Raw genomic sequence first — 23250 nt, 5'->3', positions numbered from 1 at the left:
TGACACACTCTATTCATCACACCACGCCTGGCTTTTTCTTTTGTTTTACAGTGTGTTTAACAATCGTCTCGATATTTACTTCCGTTTCTGTAAGTGATCCCACTGTCCCTTTTTTTTTCTTCTCTCTCGCCGACATTAAATGATCCAGAACCTGGTGAACAAGTGCGATACAACACCGTGTGCAAAGAAGGAGCTGATCAGGGTGAAAACATTGAAGCTATAGGAGGAATATTTTAGCAGCAGGCAGTTAACTAATGGGCTGGGAGGAGCAACTCCAGGCAGAAAACTGCTCTTTCCCGGGGACTTGATTATCCCAGATTCACTTCCAAGGGCAAAAACGGGCTCCTTTTTTTTTTAATCTGAATGCATATTTTAGAATCAAATTATATCTTTTCTGCATTCTTAAAGAGTTTTGCTGCAGTTAATATTGAATAATATGCCGTGACAGTAGCCCAAGATGAGACTTTTATATTTGACGTAGCGTGGCTCCACTGGCCACAAGGCAGCCAAAGCTCTGAAGACGGACATGGGGCATTGAAGTGACGCCAACGGGGGATAACTGAGCGGATTAATCTCGTCCTTAAGTCTCAGTTATTGAGTCCAAAACGTCTCACATCAGTTGTTTGTGAGGGTCTGTGAATGCATACTGACAGAAGATAATAAGATAATAGTGCATACCAGAGCTGGTATCATCCTCCTGTTCTCAAACAATAAGCCAGTGCAGAAATGCCTTAGACCTGCATTCATTCTAATGGCCATCAGGGGGCGACGCGTCTGGTTGCAAAAAGAAGTCTAATTGTATAGAAGTCTATGGGAAAATTACTCTACTCCTCACTTGATTTATTACCTCATTAAGCATTGTAAACATGAGTTTATGGTGTCAGTCGTTAGTGTCAAGTCTTCGTTAATACAGCATGATGTTCATCGAGTAAATTGTGGTCCATTTAGAGTCAGATTGACGGCTGAGTAGGGTACGCTTTAGGGCGTAGCCACCTTTAGATTGACAGGTCGCTAAAACACAGCGTTGTCCGGTTCCGGGAGTCGTCCGTGTTTAGAGCTTTAACCCTTTCAAAGTGTGGTTCCAGTTCATGAAAAGTACATTTTAACATTTTGTTTGACTGACTTCTGCTTCCAAAAATGCTAAAAAAAATCCGTCGCCATCAAGGCTTCAAAACTGTCGTTGACATCGTGAAAAATAATCTCATTCATCGTACAAGCGGTCCAGGACAGCATCATTAAGAAGACTTAAGTGTCTGAATTTCTGGTCTGTTATGTAGTAAACATGGTGGCATTTTTGCCACTGGCTGCAAATTCGGTAAAGATAAGATCTCTGACACACGGCCAAACCGACGTTGTGTTACATGCGAGCTTTCAATTGGCTCGGCGCCCTGCGTTGAAAGGTTACGCGGAAGGGAGGGACGAGCAATGGCTCGGTGCCCGAGCGAGTAAAGCCCACGCTGCACGGCGATTGCTTCCTCCCTCTCCTCAGCACCTCCTCTTCTTCAACCTCCCCCCCCGGATCCCTCCCTCCTCAACGCTCCTCCCATCTCCCCTGCCTCCGTGCGCCTCATAAATCACCATCTGCAGTACATGTGTTTTTCGTGTGAGACCTGCACACTCGCAGCAAATGAGAAGGAGAAAGAGAGCAATTGAGGATGTGATTGGAGACACTTGGTGAGGTAATGAAGAAGCCAATTTTCTTCTCCCATACCTTGCTCCTGGCTCTGGTGCTCGCTCGCTCACTCCCCTGAGCTGCTACGCGGACTCCGTCATCAAAACACACAGTGAGGCGTGCTGGCTTTGCTCACACTCTGTAGCTTGTGGACACACACACACACACACACACACACACACACACACACACACCCACCACACACATTCACACTCTCACACTGGAGGCAACATTCAAGATGCAGCAGCAAGAGAGAATGTCTTCTGATTCCCTGTCAGGTAAATGCAAAACTAGATGTGTATCTCTGTCATTCTCTTTCCTTTCCCTGCATCATTATCCATCTTGTTTCCCCTCCTATCACTGTTACATTAAATGACACACATTCTTATTTTCTCTCTCTCTCTCTCTCTCTCTCTCTCTCTCTTTCTCTGTTGTTTGCCTGGCTTCTCCCTCTCTGTATCCGTCTGTCAAACGTTCATCTCTGTGTGGTTCTCTTCCTCTTATACGTCCGCCACGTGAGTACATGTGTTGTGCTATAAGAGTTGATGATTGTTATTGTAGAAAAAAAAACACCCTTTTTTTCGCCCATATGCCAGCGCTGGAGGGAGTACATTAAGGTGGAGCAGCTCCTGCTACTACGACTGCCTCACACCCACAGCTGTGCAAGTACATATGGGCTGGAGAATGTTGCGTTCTTCTGACCTAGATACAATGACAAAGCTTGCGCTACTTTAGCTGGGATGCTTTCTTTTCCTTTAAATTACACCACGGTTACGTTTCAGCTGATTGTCACAACGTGTGTGTGTGTGTGTGTGTGTGTGTGTGTTGTTATGAGTGTCCTCAGACACTGGATATTCAGTTCATGCAAGCTGTTTCAAAAGTGGGAAATCAAAGCGAGTGGCTCGGTTTGTGGAACGGTGGAAGAGTCTGTGGTTGGCCCCGTAGAGGCGCATGGTTGATGAGGACGATCCTGCTGGGGAACTAGACTGTGCACACAGCTTTCATCGGTTATGTAATTCATTTCATTGGAGCCTGTGAAGTTAACCTGGAAGAAGGGGGGGGGGGAATCATTATTGTTGGTCAGGTGTTTGTTGTGAGGATTACAGCAAGAACTTGTTTTTGTTTTTTTTCCCCATCGTTGCGCAGCATCAAAACTCATTAAGGCTTCTCAATGTGAACAGGATAATTACAAAAACCTGAGAGACGGAAATAATGAGTCTTTGTACGGTGAAAGTCATTCTGACTCCATTTCAACTGGAAAGATTAACAGCTGAAATCATGTTTTTTGGGCTTCTCATTAACAGGCTTCTGTTTCTTTTTCTATATCAGCCGCATAATTCAAAAAAGTAAACACCTACCTGATTTGCTGCTGGACTGACCATGCATTTATTCATGTATTTATGGATATTTTTGGGGGGGAGGGGTCAGGGGGATCATATCCCAGCATGCTTTGGCAGAAGACAGGGAAATCAGATCATTATAAAAAATAAATAGAAAAGGTGCACAGTTTTCATTCTTGCTTGACTTTGGATTGTTAGAGGAAATTCTGACTATATATATATATATATATATATATATATATATATATATATATATATATATTTGTGACATTTGCTCTGCAAGCTCAACTTGAAACCTTTAAGTTGATCCAGTTATCTAATTGGCATGGCTCTTACACCTAGCCTGTCTTTTTTTTGCTTTTTTATTGTTATCAGGAGAATCATGTGATTGGTGATTATGTGCGTCCGTGAGTGAGTGAGTGTGCTCCTCTGTGTCCGTCCATGGCTAATCTCGCGTTCTGCAGCAGCAAACGTCGTGATATTTCTGGGTGGCCAGTTATGGCAGCGTGCTCAAGGACCTCTCACGGTTGCGGTGATTTTACATTTTGATGTCTGATGACTGTTACATAGGTGGCATTTGTTAAGTATATGTTGCATATCAAAAAGGTTCAAATAAGACGATGTTCACTCTGGTTTAACATGGGACACAGTGAGGGTTACTGGAGCTAACATTCAGCCTGGGACTTTGAGATAGAGAGGCGTTCCATGAGAGCTCCTGGAGGGGGGGGGGGGGCGGAGATTTTTTAGCAGCAATTACATCACTAAGACAGTTCTTGTGTTCTAAAGAGAATGTGATGATGCTGAAGGTTTTCGAGATACTTTGGGATGTCTTCCCTGCCTCGCCGAATCAAACAAAGACCGGCCAGGCAAGCTAAATAAAACACCAGTCACAGTTTGTCATGTTGACGATGAAAATTAAATCAGATTTTCAACAAAAAGACGAGGATGAGCCCAGTCTGACAGGCAGCATTTTGCTCCGTGCTTTTTCCGGGGCTGTTGTAGGTATAAGTGGATGAATACAGTCTGGATACGTTTTTCATATTGGCAGGTGACCCTGAGACGCAGGCTGCACAATGCATTTTTTTATGGTCTCGAATCCAAGAATACATACAAATGAATAGATGTTACTGATGGAAAAAACAAAACAACAACACTCACTTTCTCTCTCTTAGCGTGTCCCAATGTTCGCTTCAGGTTAGATTAAGACTGAAATAGCGGCCTGAGTGATTATCATCAATGTGTTCTTAAGTACAGTTCATGTCTTCCACGGCGTTGTTCACGATTTCCACTTGGAACACCCCTCCTGCTGCTGACACCTCGCCTGTCAGCCATCACCGGTTTCACGCGGGTGAAATCATTATCAGTACATCATTGGGTTCATGCTGATTAACATCACCTCTGCTGCACTTAAGTCTGCGCATAAACCAACAGCACAACAACAACAACAACAACAACACAGCAGCAGCTCTGAGGTGATTGTGGTACAGATGCACTTCTTGGACGGTTGGGCGTTATTAGTAGCGCAGTCTCGGTGTTAACGAGGAAGGCATAATTGGACCCTTAAGTGTATTATATTGGCCCACAGTGACAATAGCAGGTGGCAAGCAGGATTACATAACGCGTGTGAGAGCGAGAGAGAAATGTGAAGGATCACTGGGAGGTAAAGCGAGGAAAAGTGTAAACCACCAATGAAATGACTTGTTTAATGCGTCTGAGTGGTAAACACCGTGCATTCTCTCTTCTAGTTGTGTTTATGCTGCACGCCACTCTGGTTTCCTACGACAATACATTTTTCTGATTGCCTCGGCACCGTTTCTACAGCAGTTTGAATGTGCAAAATTCTTAATCAAAGAGCCAAACTGCACTGAAAAGAACTGGCGACGATACATTTTTCCGAGTATGCCGCATTTTTCCTAAGAGAAGCAGCGAACAATGGACAGCTCTGGTGTACGACGAAGCACACACAACACATGTTTAGTCCACCAGTAGCTGCAAAGAACACGTGACGAAGTCTAATTAGAGTGTTTCTAGTGCTGTGTGTGATCGTTATTGATTCTCACACTTCATGCCTGAACTTCAACAGCAGTCAAATGGATTTGAGTCTGCAGGGTGATGTCAACACAACCACCAAATGCATGAACAAAAACTGTGTGTGGTTGTGATTAAAGTTAGACTGAAGCTACTCAAAGGTAACTGCAACTTATGCTCGATTTTCCTCATGCATGCCAGGGCACCATTATCAATTATTGTCCAACAAAAAATTCAAAAATATGCAAGTTTGCATTCCGTATGTATGAAACCGTCTCCTAAAAATAAAAGGTTCCCATACAGCAAAACTGCACTGTGAATTATGTTGCATGGGAAAATGATTGTGTTTGCTTTTGATGCATCACAAATAAGTGTTGAGAGTTAAAAAACAAATAAATAAGAGTCATATCCCGCGTGAACTAAGTACTGCTGCTGCTTGAACATAACCAAATACTTTTGTTTTGTTTTGATCCAATTTTGTTGTCATTTTATGTTAAATCATAATGATTTTGACAGTAGGTAAAGTAGTTTTGTATCGTTTTCTTTGTAAACACGTGTTTCCATAGAAACATAATTGATTTTCATGTAGTTTTATGAGACAGGGTTGTAAACTGCACAGCTGTGAACTCAGCGTATAGATTTCAGAATACATATTTGCACAAGAAATTTGCAAAACACACATAACTCCTTTCCTCCTTTTCACTCCTAATGAATGAAAAACAGACATCCTCCGTAAAAGAACTTTTACGTTTCAGTCTTAAAGGGTGAAACGTTGTCCTTTAAAGTAACTGACAATTCACACGCTGTTATAAAAATGTAAATACACGCGTCAGCTTCAGAGCACTGGATCCAAAAGCCCAACACCGCCTGAGCTCTGAGCCGCTACTGGAGCCACACCGGTGCCAGCAATGGAGCCTGATTTCCTGAGAAGAGAAGCGTCCACACGGCACCTGAGCCACAGTTTCAACAACAAAAAAAAAGGGAAGAAATGGATTCTAATTATGAACAGTTTTGGAGAGAATAGATTGGCCCCGTTTAAAAATAAGCTTTTCGTTTTTTTTCCCCTGTTCAGATAATCAGAAAGTAAGATTATCCTTTGTTGTCTCCGCTGGGAGACATTTGTCTTGGGCAAAGTCAACTTCTGCAATATTTGCTTGATGCAAAAGCCCATAAATTGTGAAATAGAGTCTGTGACCACAACAGCATTACTCACATGATTCTCCTCTGTCGGGAATTTTAATTTCTTTCCAAATTCTTGCCGGTTTCCTGTACAGACTGTATTTTATCTCCCAGCATTACAACGCAGAGGAAATCAAAGCTGGATTATTATTTCAGCGCAGCATGTTTTCTTTAGTTTTTTGGTATCACTGCACTTCCTCTATCATGCATTATGTAATATAATAATCATTTTTTTTGCTTCAGAAGGTTCTGACAAAAGAACATCTTTGCTCCACAGAGAGAGAAAAAAGACAGAACTTCCAGTGTATTCAGGCTATTATTAATGGAATGAAAGAGAAACGCGATTAACAGTATCTGTTCTTTTAGACAGCAGCACAAACATCTCTATTACCATTCGGCTAACTGTTGAACGACGGACTCAACTTAACCTTCCAGTTCATGTCTTGGTGGAGTACAGCAGCTGGGTCATTCACCTCAGTGTGCTGCTGCGCTAACGAGAACATCCTCCTCCCTGACGGAGAATCGGACGCATGATGATCAAAGCTGCTGAGAGAAACCGAATCTGTGTCAGTTTGTATGTAAGCAAATCGCAGTCAAATGTCGCGCTGCCTACGCAACAGCCAAGAGGGTTCACTCAAAATCTAGTATTGCTGATACTAAGCCAAAAAGGTGATCGGGAGTTCACAGCCACAGCGCTACATAATGGACATTAAAACTTTCTCCTACTGACCCGAATCCATAGTTTTGTATCGAAAACTCGGTCCTTCTGTTGGGCTTTTGGCTTCCAGTTATTCTGTTTTTAAAGATTCTTCATCAAGCGCATTCAGTCAGACTGTGTTATCACGGAAACACAGGGACACGATGTCACTTGCACACAGAGTCACTTTTCACAATTAGTTTTCGCAGTCTAGCTGTTAGCAAGAGAAGTTAACAAACAAATTGTTGATGTGTGTGTGTGTGTGTGTGTGTGTGTGTGTGTGTGTGTGTGTGTGTGTGTGTGGGGGGGGGTGAGACAATGAGTGGGCATGCTAAGGAGCCAATAGACCTGACTGGAAACAGGTGGGCCACTTGACACAGTAGATGAGAACCAACTCAGCCGTGTCGTGGCAATCCCATTTAGTTTTACGACTTCAAATCATAAACATATTTTTTTTTACCCCCTCACAATTCGATGGCCAAGCACAATCACACATATCCGATCTTTATTTGAGGAATGACATTTTGTGGCATTTTGGATTCATTTCAAACTATATAACATTTCTTTTTGAATTTCTTGCAGTGTGTTTCTTGCTCAAGTCTAACCTTTTTTAGATTGTGATGTAATCCGTCTCACGCTGCTGGTTTCTCGTGTCAAGCCAGATGTGACAATTACACGACAGAGAAGTTGCCGTGAAATTAACTTCTGACAACGCCGCAGGCTTTTCTCCCAGTACTTTAATATATTATTTATAGTTATCGACTGTGAGGCCATTACGGAGGGAATTTGAATAAAACATGTTGCTAGATTGCAGTAGGTAGCATCGCTACTTTGCCATATTTATTATTACCCATGTGTTGATGTGCCATCGTGATCAGAGTGTGTGAGACCTTGCGTTGATTCTTTGCAACCCTTTGCACAGGCTATACGAGAGGGTCACGACATATCCTTGTACGGCTCCAACGGCATGTACGCCATGTTGTTCACAAGTAAAACGGATCGTGTTGGGAGGAGATGAAGGTCTGCGCACGTCCTTCTATTGTCCTTGTGTAACGTTTGCTTTGAAACTCCAGAAGTTGTCGGTCGCCTGGCTTGTATTCGCACCAGCGTCGCCAAGACAACCTCCTGTGTGCTTGGCGAGCGCAGTGCCAGTGATCCGTAAGAGCTCAAACGACGGATGACTCCATCGTTCGCTCACCTGACTCTAGATTACATTTTAATTGATGACCAGAAGCTACAAAGCTTCATATTCATGCAGCATCAGCAGCTACACACTTTCTTCTTGCTCCAATTGTGCCACTGACGTTTTTTTCACAGAGCACTTCTGTGCCTTGTGCCGGCGCTATCTTCACGCTCCGAGAGCGCATTTAATACCGCCGTCTCTTTGAGCCTGCTACTCCACAGCTATGGTTCAGCGACACCCTTTTGAGTCCCGCACGTGTTTTAAAGTGACATCCTCTGGAGCTTCAGAGAAAAACGCCGCTCGTGGAATCTCACCTCGCCGACGTTAGAACAAGATTACCGAACTCTCGTGCGTTTTGCGGCCTCTCCGTCTCCGCGTCAGCTGCGCCCTAGAGTTATGATTGGCGGCGGCGCCGGGCGAGCTCCTGGCATTTATTTGCTTGCATGCTATTTTTTTTTTTTTTTTTTTGTAAAGCTCTGAGAGGAAGTTCAATCACTCTGCATGTGGGCTTACCTTGTGGCCTTTGCGGCGCTGCTTTGAGTGAGCAGAACACAAGATGGAGCTTTCCATCCTGGGGGCTCTAAATCTCTCAAAGCTGCGTCAGAGCACGCCGGTGTAGCCGGCGGCATGTAGCCGGGCAGGATTTATAACTGACTATTTAAATGGATGCGTCTCTTCCTAAGTGCTCCTTCAGTGGGTTATGATGAGTGCATCTCCGATCACGGACATTAAACCAAAAATTGTATTCAAAGTTATGTGCCCCATCAATTGGCATTATCGTTCGTAAAAAAAAAAAAAATTACACTGAGCGGCAGGAGAGCAGCATGTAATATATAGAAGAGCCAACATCATATTATTATTATTATTATTATTATTATTTATGCCATCAGTAAAAGAGCTGGGAGCGAGAACGGGTTTGGTGCAGTCGGTAGAGCAAAAGATATGTTGTCTACTTAAAAGCAAACTCTTTTAAACTTAAATATGTAAATTGAATTGGGTATTTTTGGTGAGAAAGGTGTGGAATATAATTCGATTCATATTCCAAACTCCTGCAGAAGTCTGATTTAGGTCAGCCGAGACGACTGGAGTCGTAGGTGCACAGACTGCTCTGTGATGGAAAGTCTCTTTATTTTCACAGCACATGAACAAAACCCAAAATAACCTGAGGAGGAAAAAAAAAAAAGAGTAGTTTATTGAATTAATAACCTCGCTAACATCCGCTTTCTTTAGATTAGGCTCACAACGCGGTCGTCGTGGTAGATCAACAAGGCAGCCTTCGTCCTCTGTGCTTCAGCTTCACATTCCCAGGTGTTGTTTCTGTCCCTCACTCACGATATTTTCTTCTTGTTGCCGGAATAGGAGAGCAGCAATTTCGAAAAAAAAAACTTACAATATTGATCTAATACCATTAGGGCCTTTTTTTTTTATATGTCCTCTATCAATACCTGACAGGAGGACTCGTGGTGAAAGGTGAGGTTTATTGTCATATTGCAGAGGTCTGCTAATGGGGGATGAAATGCTAATGTTGTGCGGCTATTGATCTCACTCGGCCACTCCAATGTGAAACGCAAGAGGGAGCGGCACAGCGTGGCTTTAAGTAAATACAATGCGGCCATGTTTGTCATCTGAGTTAGATTAGAGCATCTAGCTGCTGTCAGGTCGGAACGCTGCTTATCTTTCACACACACACACACACACACACACACACGAGTGAAACGCACTTATCCACGACGCCTTTTTTGAGCGTCGGTGCAAGCATATATATATATATATATATGCAAGTCCAATGAATACATGACCCGTGGTCTCTTTCCTCCGCCATTCATTTGAGCCTCATTACAAATGCTGTGCTTGATTACATAACTGCCCCGCAATCGAGGGCAACAATAGAAAGACAGCAGACTAATGCGTGACATAATCGCGCCCTCTTAATTTAAAATCTAATCAGAAACAAGGATCTCGTTGCTTCAGGATAGAAACACTTATCAAGAGAGACTATTCACATTGTCATTTCATTAAATCAACTGTGCTTTAGATGCACGGTCACATGTTAAACACATATTGCATGTCTAGACCGGGGCCAAAAAAACCCAGCTTCTTTAAATCCGGGGGTTCCACATAGTTTACCACAGACTGGCCAGTTCAACTCGATGAATCATTGACAAGTTTAGCACCGGTCCTGTGGTGCATTGAGGCAAACCATGGCATGTCTGATATCCCCACAGAGGGCTGTGTGGACCTGTCATGGCATTAAAAAAAAAAAATGGCTGTTCCATCTTCTACCTTCTGCGGTAGTTTGAACCAATGTGGCAACAGTTAACAGCCAAGCGGCCAGTTAGCCACAATTTTGCACGCCTGTGTACATATTACATCTCTCTAGTGACTTTGGCTACTGACCTTTCACAGCCACGGTCAAATATGGAGAAATGAAGATGCTTCACACAAATCACATATTTTTTACTTTTAGTACAAATCCCTTACAAAGCACACACTGTTATTGGGACACACTACACCTCATCTATTGGGGCATATTAACGCTTTTTCCGGCATACTAAATATTCAGTAGTATTTGTACTCTTTATGCATACTGTAACAACGTTTATTTTGCGTTATTCAGTGATTGTATTGTTCCAAGTCGCATCCCTTACAGAATAAAAACGGTCAGATGGAAAAGTCAAGATAAACTGATGTCACAAAGGGTTAAGATTAACAAAAAAGGGTTGCAAACAGTGTTCAGTGTGCAGAACACAGAACACACCCTCGTTTTTTTTTATATTTTGCTGACCCAACACGTGTAGGCTGCTAACTAACATGCTAACTGCTAAAAACGCTTCTGGTGCATCGTCGCGCGGTGATTTCTGCGCGTGCACGGTTACCATCAGAGAGGCGCGTGTGTTTCAGTGCGACAACGAACTGGCAGAAAGTTCTACTCGGAGATGGCGGAGGACCTCGCGGTGCACAACACTAACAGAACGGGCTTCACCACAGGTGAGTTGCCGAGACGACCAAAACTCGCTGTGTGGTGTGTGTGCGCGCGCGTGCACTACGCGTTGCGCAACACACGGCGAAGCCTTGGCGGTGTTTTATTCTAATATTCACTCTTTATTATAAAACTGTCCATAACTCTTTTTAATTTATTGTGGGACTATTTGTCACAGTTACGTCATCTTGTCTGGTCAATTCTCGCGAGACGGACGTTTAATTGACAATTCAGTTGTCTGCACACATTTACTTTTGTTTGTTGGGACATGGAGGCTCTGTGTAGGTTATATTTTGATATTTTGTGTTTTTCTTTTAATTTGACGCGTGAAATTCAGTTTGTGTTTATATTCACCTATTATGTAGCCCTCCACCTCAGACAGCAGAGCCTGCAAAATATCACCGGTAGACTACAGAACGTGTACCTGTCAGGAAGCTGATCGATACATCAGCAAGGAACATGGAAAAAATGAGAAAATCCATAAAAAAAAATTGTCACATCAGCGAGTTGTCCTTTGGTCTCTGTGTCAACCAGAGTCCATGGCTTATGATGAGTTGTTTTTTCATGCCATTGGTCTCGCCAGTGATTTATTTTTACCTTTTTTCGTCTTTACTCTCTATTGCTGTCGATGCTGCACGGCTCTGTTGGTACAGGACTCTGAAGCTCATCTGTGAAGCAGATGGACCTCACCGCTGCTGGCTTTACTGTAGGAAAATGAAGTCACACATTCCAAGCAGGAACCGTGTCACTCAAAAAGACTTCCTGCGCCTTTCTGCATTCCGCTCGACCCCCTTTCCCCCCCCGTCTCTCCTCTACCTCGCTCTCATAATTCATAAGCAGGTAGAGCTGATTCTGAGGAGCAATAGTTTAACCAAAGCCAAGATGAAAAAAACCTGTCTTTAAAGACGCTCCGCTGAATGGAGAACTCCCGCGTGCTTGACCTGCTCCCGTCCACAGCGTGACTGTAAGCCGATCAGACGGAGGCCGTATGCAATGTGTGTGTGTGTGTGTGTGTGTGTGTGTGTGTGTGTGTGTGTGTGTGTGTGTGTGTGTGTGTGTGTGTGTGTGTGTGTGAGGCTACCTGTGATGTGAAGCTACCTCACTGAGACGAAATGATCTCACCTGACGGGGTCGTGACAAACTCGACAACGTGTGCGTTTACTCTCTGATTCCACGGCGTCGTAAGTGACAATTTAAAAAATAAATAAATGACAACGAATGAATAACATACGTCTCATTATGTCGAGTATTCACTGCGAAACTCTGCGCCGCTGAAGAGTCCCTGAAAGTTTTATGTTCTGCTTCACAATTTTCTTCTTTTTTTTTTTTTACAATTTACTAGAGCGGAGATGAAGAAACCTCCAGCTTCAAAATTGCCACCGGAGGCACGAACGCGCTGGAGTGAACTGAATAAGATGAGCAGCAATTGTCTCTGAATTATTCTTTTAAAAGTAGCTACACCCCATCCTTCCATTGCTTTTTTTCTTTAAGCAAGTGTGGCTCCATACATATTGCATGTGGTGTATCGGAGCAACACATATATATATATATATATATATATACATACATACATACGCCTGGAAGCCGCTCTGCCTGGACTTGGCCTCTTAGCAACAAAGGGCGCCGATGTGTGCCGCGCCGCTCCAGCGTTTCAGTAAGCAGATCAGTAATGAAACTGTGGGATTGTGCTCTCCGTGTTGATTGATGTAGTCACAGTGTGTCTGTAGCAGTAACCCGTGTGTGAGAATTGATGGATTGTCCCCCCCCGTGTGAAAAAGAGCCTGTGTATTGCTTTTTCTGAGATTTATGCCAACCTCGTCACCGAGAGATGCGGGAGAACGCAATCTACGCCTGTCTCTGTTTGAGTTATATTTATCCTTTTGTTCACCTGACATCTGCAGAATGACTGAGAGAAGAGAAGAAGAAGCGGAGAGCGTGAGGTAGTCATTAACCTCCGTGACATTTCTAATTCAGGAAAAAAAAAGAAGAAAAAAAAGGGGGTTTTGTGTTTAAAAAAAAAAGCAGCATTCACGTCGACGTTCACGGCTGATGTGTGTCTCTCTCCGTTTGCTTTTCCCCCCTTGTGTCCAGATGTGCGGTGTCCATCGAGACACTGGATGTCGCGCGGCCACTCCTACGAAGAGCAAACGGCGAGGAACCCAAAGCACCGCGTGGTCGGCGACTGTCAGATGCTGCTTCTGAGCGAGGAGGAGGCGGTGAGAGCAGACAGCGCTGTCGTCTGTCGCGTCCCTCTGTGTCGCTATTGTGCTTCTCGTCTGTTCGTGTTCCTCTTCTTGTCCCTGTCCACTTCATTTTATTTGCTTCAGCTTTTTGAGCTCTTTCCCCAGCCGCCCGTTTCTCCACATAGCTGTATGTTTCCTTAAACAACATCCTAAAGGTGAACAGAACATCATTTTTCATCCACTGGTCATTTTTGTGCGTTCGAGCTAATTTTTTTTTGCTTCCGTAAAACATCCAAAATACACATTTAGGTGATTGTTTACTACTTTCTCTATTTGCATCTTAAGATTTCTCTTAAATTCACCAAAGGTCTGTGTTAGATAATGCCTCACTTTCATATTTAAACATAACATTTCAGAAAACTCGTAATAAAACATAAAAAAACTGGAAGTTTCATGAAGATATCTACAAGTTACATTTTTACCCCAAGTGTCTCCTGTAAAAAAGTACTTCTGACTTATACTACTACTAGTAGTACTACTACTACTACTACTACTACTAGTACTACTGCTACTACTACTGCTACTGTGTCTGTTATTAAGTGACAAGCAATTGTAGGACAGAAGTCACTATCACATAGTTTGAGTATTGTTTCAACACTCTATAGTATTCCGTATGTAACTTGGTCACATTTCTTCACAAAAACAAAAACATTGTTTGTTTACTTTATGTATTTTTTAAATGCGGCTTTTTATTCTCATCATATATTTGAAACTCCCTAATCTTAAAACCCGATAAAGGCCTTGAGCGCGCAGCCAGTCTGGCTGTAGCGATGAGATCTGAGCAGGAACACGAGCTCCAGAGTGAATCCTTTGTTGTGTGAGAATCTCCATTTGAATTCCTCCCACGGTGGAGACCACCTGTAGTCCAGTCTGGCTCTTTGACTGGGAACAAATTAGGAGTCAGCAGGGTTATCCAAACCACATGGTTCAGTCTGCAGGGTCTCGTCCTTGTTCGGCGACTTTGTGTGAACTCCTTTTCAAAGCTCCCTTTTTTTTTTTTTTTTTTTACCCTTCACCACTGCACAGGTGTTCTCACCTATTGTGGCTTTCTCAAGACTTATTGCTGTGATCGGGCAATATATTACTCTATCAAAACAAAACTATATTTAATGTTACTGATCTTGTCGCATTATGCTAAAAGTATGTGAATAAACTGCATGAAAATATAAGATGAAATGAGTGTCATTCAATCCTCGATGGTGTAAATTAAAACTAACAAATTGTTGATCGATTTGGAGAACATGAATGTGTAGATTTATAACTTGAAATAACTATAATATCACAATGTGATTCAGCTTAAACTTGATAAACGGTAATATAAATAATTGGCTAATTTCCAGCTAATTGCCATTAATAGTTTAAAAAGGATTAATCTGTGGTTCTGTTGTTGTACCGGGTCACACCACTATGTGGTCTAGCTTTCTTTTGGAGGTCATACAACATCGTGGCGGACGGTATTGCTCACACCAGTTGTGCAGCATTATAGCACATTTAGAATTGTGTCAGGTGAGTAGCTCACGTTCGTGAAGTACAGACTGTCCCTCACTGACCTGTGAGACGACTCTCACAAGGTGACCAGACTAGTTATGAGTCCTGGCATACCTCTGCTCAACTTGACCCCGAAAGTTTCTGCCCGTCTGTCCCGCCGTGGGGGCCGGTAACTCGCCGTGCCCATTGGCGCCTCTGGCTGAGCCTGGCTAATTGCTGCATGCGACGTGAACAGCACAGAAGCAGTGTTTAATACTCCACGGCGAAAGTCATTTCTTTTAACTAACGACGCTATCTGAGAGCCATCAGCGGCAAATTAAATTAGAGCCGCTTTGGGGGAATTTCTCAAAACTCTGTTCTCAGCACAGCAGCGGGGGGAACAGAACGCTGCCTTAGAGAACGTTACATTACATTACATTATATTATAGTTAAATTAGCAGACGCTTTTATCCAGAGCCACTTACAATTCAGTATCTATCTACACACCGTAGGCACAGCTACGGGGTTAAGTGTCTTGCTCAAGGACACATTGACACTGAGCCGGGGATCGAACCGCCGAACGTAGCGTCACTTCCAAGGGAAACTTTGGTGTTTTACAACCTGGACCCTATTTCTCCACGCTGTTGAAATTGGGTCCAGTATTGAGGGAGAACGGGCTGCAGTGTCATCACATCGAGCGATAAGCGTAACGTCAATTTGCGTCCACCAAGAATTGCTCGTCTGTGTCACCGACGGATTTAGATTTTTATTCTAATATTAAAAACATTCATCCAAGGACCTTACAGAGGAATAACGTGCTTTTCTTTACCTCTCGCTCGATCCGTTGTGTTCATCACTGCGTGTCTCGCTTGAAAAACGTCTCGTTGTGAAATACAGTGTCGCATCCCTATCCCTAAATCCTTCAGATAAACACCAAACCTCCGACGCAACAAACTCTCCACAACGCCGGCGTTCTTCTCTCCAACTCTTACCCACGTTCCCCACTTCAGGCGAAAGCGAACGGTAACGGAAACGTTTTATTTCTCCGGAGGGTTCTTTCTATAAAGTTGTCAAGACAATTGTCTCCCTCAATACTGGACCAATTTTTAAAAAAATCGTTGGGAAAAATAGGGTCCTGGTTGAAGAAAATACCTGAAGTTACCTTTTTTTAAAAATTGGCCTGAGACTCGGACACTGTTTCAAATGAACAAAGCACTCGGACAAGGTGTAGGTACTGGACTTTCCGAAGCCTACACAACCAGCCTGACTGCTGGGAGAGAGAAGTGTGGCTCCAGTTCCTCTCTGTCTGGTGCTGCTGAGTTATGCCGCGCTGAAATGGAGCAATAATTGCAGGGAGGACTCATTTGAATTGACCCATTGGCAGCCTTCCCGCTGCAGCGGGGTTTTTTTTTTTTTTGTCTCACAGCGGTAGAAGAAGAACAACAAGCTTTTAAACGCATCCATCCACAGACCCCCCCCGACTCTGAAAGGTCACCTGTAACTCTGCTGGATTTTTTTTTTTTTTTTTTATGTGATGTCAGCAAAACGCAGCTCGAAAACCGTGATACCGTTTATAACGGCTGGCTGACACGGTTTGGACAGCCGGACATTTATTTAGTAGAGCGGGTCAGAGCAACAGCTGCTATCGAGCAGTGGAGGTCAAACATTTATGTGCACTTTTGTCATGTCGGTGTTAGTTTTTTTTTGTTATTTCAGCAACTCTTCATTCCATGACGGGAATGGTTGGACGTGTTCTTGGTCACAAAGTGATTGATTTTATTCATAAATGAAATATAGCTTCGTTCGAGCTCCTCAGACTCATGCCGTCTATGTTCTTCCATGTTCCTCCTCCTGGTTATTGATGATGCCACACTCGCACAGTAATGATTCAGATGAAGCACTTTTCCATCCCGGCAAGCAATTCCCTCTGTTCTTGTCGTACTGGTGAGGCGGTGTTTCTCCAAACATACAATATATAATGCAACATATCAAAGAAAACACTCAGGAATACACTTAAATCATTCAGATTTAGCCACAAATGTTACATGAGAATAGCTTGAACTTGCCCTTTTGGATGTTATGTGTGAAGCTGATACAATTTCTTTGCACACGTCTTTGCATTCGTGCAAAGACGTGTGCAAAAAAACACCGTTAGCAACGTTAGCTGAGAGCCGCCGGGTCAGCAGCTGCCACATTGAGAGTCAATAGAAATGCTCCCAATCTCCATTAAAGCACCTTCAACAGGAATATGTGAGATGCTGCATATTTAGATCTTCCTAGATTCATTATTTACAGCTTTCAATCCGTGTTGGTTTTGGCGGTCCCTGTGGACAATAGCGGTAGTGCTTCAGAGCATTTTACTGCAGCGGTGTCTTTAATGTCCCAGTGCAAAGCAAGTCGAGAGCTTCTGTTACAACAGGCATGTAAATCAAAATCCCTCGCGTTTGATTGGACCGCTAAAAAGTGGGCGGGCTTAGAATGTGGTCGGTAATCGCTCGTCGTATTTAGTTTTACAGGACAAAAGAAGATGGTTGGATTTTGACCAGAATACAAAGAAATTAATTATTTTTGCACTTATAGGTGCACAATATGACCGGGTATGTTATCTAAATGGGTTAAAAATGGATTTTTCCTCTTTAATAATTGTAAATGTGGCTTGTATGTTCCTTACCACCGTGAGCAAACACTAGAGTGAACACATATTGAAAGTGAGAGGAAAGAAAATCCACAGCTTATCGCATGACTTCAAGAGTTTCTTCACAGAAGCTTTTATCGATCGTTTCCTGTGAGGCAGTTTCTGCCTCGGGGAATTTAGGAACACAAGACATTTGTTTCTTTATTCCTGTTATTCCCACCTTTTTGTTTTATCACGTTTGTCTTCATGCATTACGGCCGTGGTTCTGTTGTGTCCTGAGACATTATGAAAAGCATAGAACTGAAGCTTATATTGTCATTTGTCATAGAATGTTTGCGTAATAAATGATTTCCGGCCTTGTTTGCCAAAGGCGATTAGGCCCTGAGCTATTTGTGCAGCCAGCGTGGCGTTTCCCTAATCGCAAGACAAACGATGCTTCCACAAAACGCAAAGAGGGCCAGAGAGGAGAGGATTCAGAGAGCGCAGGAACAGAGAACAGTCTCAACATCCAGCAAGGGTGTCGTATTTCTTGATATGAAGGTAATAAAACGGAGAGAGAACAGGCGTGATTCCAGAGGGGCTTTCTAGAGCTCGGACTACTCTCATTGTTTTAACCGTCAGTTTATAGTGAAGCCTTCAGTAAAATAAGTCATTAGGTTAAACTCATCACGCTCGCCTACGCTTCTACAGCTGCACATGACTGCCAGTAGAGGGGGCTCATGATTAAAGACAAACAAGCTTTTTGTTTACGTCGTGTTTTACGTTTAAATTCCTACTGCATTGAGCGTACTTGAAGGGGCCGCACCGGTGCTTAGGTTTAGCCTCAATTCAAGCGGGCGTTGGTCATTCTGCTTATCTGTTGTAATCCAATCACCGCTAACCTCCATGGAAAAAAGCAATTATCTTAAGTGAGGCAGCAGAGGGTGAAAAGATACATCACCCTTTCACAAGAAATGAGGGTTATCTCGACAGGATTGTTGAAGATTTCAACCTAAGATAATAATCACCCTTCAAATAAACTTAATCACTGAGTTTAAAAAAGTTATTATTCACTGACACATTGTCATAATAAAGCCACAGACTATACTCCTATCCCTGATCAAGACCAGTGTCCCCGGGAGTCCCCAACAGGACTTAACTTAAGACCTTTAGAATGCTATTAGCTAGCTTTGTGAATGAACCAAAACTCTTATGCGTTCCCTCTGAGAACCACTAGGCGGCCCCGGCCCAGTCGTTTTGAGAATAACTGCTTTAACCCACACCGAATAGTTGCAGCGACTATTGGGACTCAAATCACGGCTCGTATTTGCTGAGTCATCGCGGCTCGGACCGGCAGACGTCGTCGGCGAGAGCCGTCCTTCAGCCCGAGTCCCATGAGGCGAGAGCAGAGAGGATCGAAGAGACCCGGCGAGACAAACAGAGGGAGAGAGACAGCAAGAGTTAGGAGGTGTGAGGATGTTCGATAAGCCATTATCAGTCCTTCTGGTGGACAGAGGGGCCCCGTCTTCTGTCTTTTCTCACCGCGGCCGTCCTTTTTTTTTTTTTTTTTTAGCTTTTGTCTGTTTTTAATCTTTCGCAGCCAAAGGTGTGGCGGTCGAGCTATGGGAAGATACGGCCCGACGCAGACTGATGTGCCGCTGATGCCCGCTTTTGTTTTATCCAGTGACTCCTCATTTATCTGGAGCTCTACAGCTATTATGCACTATTGGCCCAACACAGCATTAAACACGGTGACCAGAATAACCACAACAGCACAGATAAGGCGCCCCATGGCTGTGTGCGTTTCTCACAACTCTACCATTCTTTCTTCTTGTTGCTTTTGCATCTGTGCCTTTTATCCGTCTTGAATTCCGAGCTCCGTGTCTCCGTCTCCTCCTTCCTTTCTTTCTTTCTTTCTTCCTTTCTTTCTCTCTCTCTCCCTCTGTCTCAGCAGATCCGTGCCTTGTTTTTGCAGGAGAGGCGCTCCGCGTCATGCAAGGGCCATCTCCTGCGACGCACCATCAGCGTTCCAGTGGAAACGCAGTTCCCAGAATTCCACAGCCAGATGTCCACCGAGAGCGGTGAGTAGCCTGAGGACACGCCTCTGCAGTAATCAGGATGCACAGACACACACACACACACACACACACACACACACACACACACACACACACACAGACATTACTGTCTTGAAACCATTTAATTAAATTACAATGATTAACAACCAAGAAATCAAATATTTAACTCTTGTTCAACATGATTATGGACATATAAAGATATAGTTTATTGTTAAGACTCAGGAGATTGAGGGGAAGTTGTTGCTTTTTTTAATGGTTTTGACTTTTAAAAGGCTACTAAATATCATCTTAAAGCCATGTGCAGGTACTTGTTCTCTACAAAGGTCAAACGTAACTCAAGTAAAGCACTTCTTTCTGCTCGTCGGTGACGTGAGCAGCCAAACACTCAGGCCGAATCACATTGTCCCCCTCTTATGGACTCGTGGACTTTGAGGCGGACTCCCGCCAAGTCCGTGAGGGTTTAGGGGTGTCCCGCTGTGTTTGAGGGTTCTCTCCGGCAGACATTTTGAGCCCTCTATGAACCCTTTCCGTAAGTCAGCATGGTATGCTGGCTTAGCCTAAGGGAATTACCCACAAGTCATAGCAACGTGACGTTAAACACGGGGTAACCAGTGGACGCATGGAGACAAAGAGGACGGCTCACGTGTGTTCAGCCTGTCTTATTGTATTTACACAGAAACATTAAGGGTTAAAGATGGAACAAAAAATAAACCTGAACTCAGAGGATATTTATTTATTCATCGAATATTTGTTTTGGCAAAAACGAGTAAATAGATGACATGAAGCCACCTCTCATCTTGTGAGGATCAGGGAGCACAAAGTATAAAATAAATACACACAATTACGCATCCTATTTGTTGTCGTTGTCATGGTAACGTGATGTGTTGCAGCAACGTGCTTGTCCCGTTCGTATTTACACCATTTCCAGCCCTCGCAGCCTCTCGCACTCAACCAGTCACCAGCTGACGTCACTGGAGTCCTTGAGGGTTCAGGGCTCAGGGTTTAGGGGGGACGTTGGGACTTGCATCGCTCTCAGGCCCTGGTGGAGCCGTTTTTTTTTTTAAATCTGCCGTGTCTCCACTAGATGGAGAGCTTGCTGCTTCGTAGCGCTTCACTGCTCTCTATAACGCTTCATCCTCACCACCAAGACGGACACTCGACATGTTTTGGTCTCAGGCAGCAGACGGACCGTTGAACCTGTCCTTGCTTGCGTTTATGAAAATGTACTGCTTGTAATAAAATACCCGGGGGTGGAAGGAGTACTCAATACTACAATGTAAAAGTCCTGCATTTAAAACTCTTACTTCAGTAAAAGTACAGATTAGTTTGCATCAAAATATACTTAAAGTAAAAGTACTCATTATGCAGAACGGCCCATGTTTCAATCCTATATATTGTATCTCATTATTTTAATAATCGATGCATTCATGTGTTCATCACTTTAATGTTGCAGCTGCTGAAGGTGGGGCTTATTTTAGTCACTTTATATACTGATGCAGCTTAATAACCTATAATAATAATAATAATAATAATAATAATAATAATAATACATCATAAAGAGTTGATGTTTTCTAGCAAAGTAACTACAGCTGTCAATTATATTCAATGTAGCGGAGCGAAAAGTACAATATTTACATTCAAAATAGTGATGGAAATACTCAAGTAAAGTACAAGGTGTTTTACATTTGTACTTGAATACAGCACTCGAGTACATGTACTATATAATAGCACTGCTCTGTGGACGTTCGGGAGCAGCTCATGGAAGCCCGTCTGTGTCGGGATGAGACACTAGGTGGCGCTGAGGTTTGACATTTAGGTAATCGTGTCCCACGGTTACTGTTGCCGGGTTTGTCAGCTGGCACGCAACCTAATATAAGCCGCCGTTTAAATCGGTGTGCTCAACGCTTATTTGGTTAAAGTGCTTCTTCATGATGTCATTACGTGATTTAACAGAACATTAAGTTTAGGTGTTATTAAGTTAAGTCGTCTCCTGAGGTGTCTCTGAGACGGTGTTAATGGACAGCATGAGGATTGTGTCATTTCTGGTGAAGCGATGTTGTGTAATCTTTTTTTTTTTTTTTTTTTTTTTTTTTTTTTGCATGGTTCCTTTGTTACCATAGTGATCTCACTGCTAGAATCAGAATCACCCATTCTGCAGAATTTAAACCCTTTTTTTCAGTGATTTCTGCCCTTTCAACCGTCGACCAGCAGAGGGAGCCATTTAGTTCAGTGTCGAAAGGAATACTTCTCCCACAAAATAACCATTTGTGTGTCAATCACTCGCCTTGTTTACCTTGAATCTTCCACGAAACCGTAATCAGCCTCCACATCTGCTCACGCCCAGTCATCCGCGCGAGTCCGGACGAGTCTGAAGTTTGTCGAATAGTAAGAAGGTTTAAGCGTTGTGCTTCTGGAATAATGAGCGTACTACTGGCTGAACGGGACTTGGATTAAGTTTTCTTCAAGGATTGGAGGTACCGTTGGGTGAGTAGTTGACATGCAAATGGTCATTTTGTAGACGAAGTATCACTTTACAGTAAAAACACAATTTTGGGGGCATTAAAAAGTATTAAATGTAATACGTTTGTAATGTTGATATGTTCAGGAGAATATTTACTCCACAGGTTGAAGTTTCTTTTAGTTAAAGGTTGGACTAACAAAAGCAAACAATGGCACCACTGCTATAGCTTTACAATATCAATGTTAATATTCAATGCCATGTCATCACACTATTAGCACTTTATTTCAGACACTAGTGTCTTTCTATCACATCCCAGATGACGTGTTCTTATTATGCTGAGGGCAAGGTGACGAGACAAGAGACGTCCTCTAAGTGAAGACAGTTACCCAGCATTCTCTGCATAGCACATATTTGACTTTTAAATGCAAGGGCTACTTTTTTGCTGCAATTGTGCTGCGCTATATCACACACACACACACACACACACACACACACACACACACACACACACACACACACATGCGCGTGTTCAGAGGAGGGGGGGGGGGGGGCTCAGGAGAGCGTGGTAACAGGTGAGGACTTGTTGGTAGAATGGGGCACACAGACGCATCATTACACCGGATCTGCGATGAAGTTGATTTTGTTTATGTGAGGAGAGACGGAGGCTAACAGAACCAACACAGTCTGCTCAGTTAGTCCACTAATTACAAGGCAACTCTGCAACTCTGCCAGTGACTTTCTGAAACTTTTCCATGATGATGATGATGATGATGATGATGGTGATGATGATGATGGTGATGTAAGATAATTGCTAAATTGCTGATTCAGATTTCCGTAGTCAAGCCAATTCTCCATTTTTAGCTCGAATACATTACAATACATCCATGTATTACTGCAGTGGTTGTCATGGCAGCCATTTAAACACATTTTCATACATACACATTTTTTTTGATTTTTGTATCGACTGCATTCACGCTCGTGCTAGCTTAGCGGTGTTGGGTGAGATGCTGCTGGAGCTTCATTAAAACACACTTTTCACTCGCAAAAATCTCAATTTCACGGGAACAAAACAAGCGTTTGTCATGTTGACAGAAGGGTTCTAATTCACCCGTGAAAACCCAAACGGTAATACATGTTCTGGTCCCCCTCTTCAGTGTCTAACCTTTAAAGGTGTGTGTGTGTGTGTGTGTGTGTGTGTGTGTGTGTGTGTGTGTGTGTGTGCGCGCGCTTTCGAATCACAACACTACAAACACCCACACGGCCTATGTTTTACTAAATTATGCATTGGCGTAGGCCCCACCTGCTCTT

General features: G+C 43.3%; 1 protein-coding gene across 1 annotated transcript; it reads left to right on the top strand.

The window, feature by feature from the left end:
- Positions 1-1865: 1865 nt before the first annotated feature.
- Positions 1866-19531, top strand: si:dkeyp-72a4.1 (uncharacterized protein LOC100148058 homolog). Its single transcript, XM_068706631.1, has 3 exons — positions 1866-1950; positions 13171-13295; positions 19379-19531. The coding sequence occupies exons 1-3, from the start codon at positions 1911-1913 to the stop codon at positions 19490-19492; spliced, it is 279 nt and encodes a 92-aa protein (XP_068562732.1). The 5' UTR covers positions 1866-1910; the 3' UTR covers positions 19493-19531.
- The last annotated feature ends 3719 nt before the right edge of the window (positions 19532-23250 follow it).

The sequence above is a fragment of the Cebidichthys violaceus genome, unplaced genomic scaffold (genome assembly GCF_023349555.1).
Source record: "Cebidichthys violaceus isolate CVI_PGR_0920_01 unplaced genomic scaffold, fCebVio1.0.p SCAF_12, whole genome shotgun sequence".
Classification (NCBI taxonomy): Eukaryota; Metazoa; Chordata; class Actinopteri; order Perciformes; family Stichaeidae; genus Cebidichthys; species Cebidichthys violaceus.
This window is presented reverse-complemented; position numbering and strand designations above follow the sequence as displayed.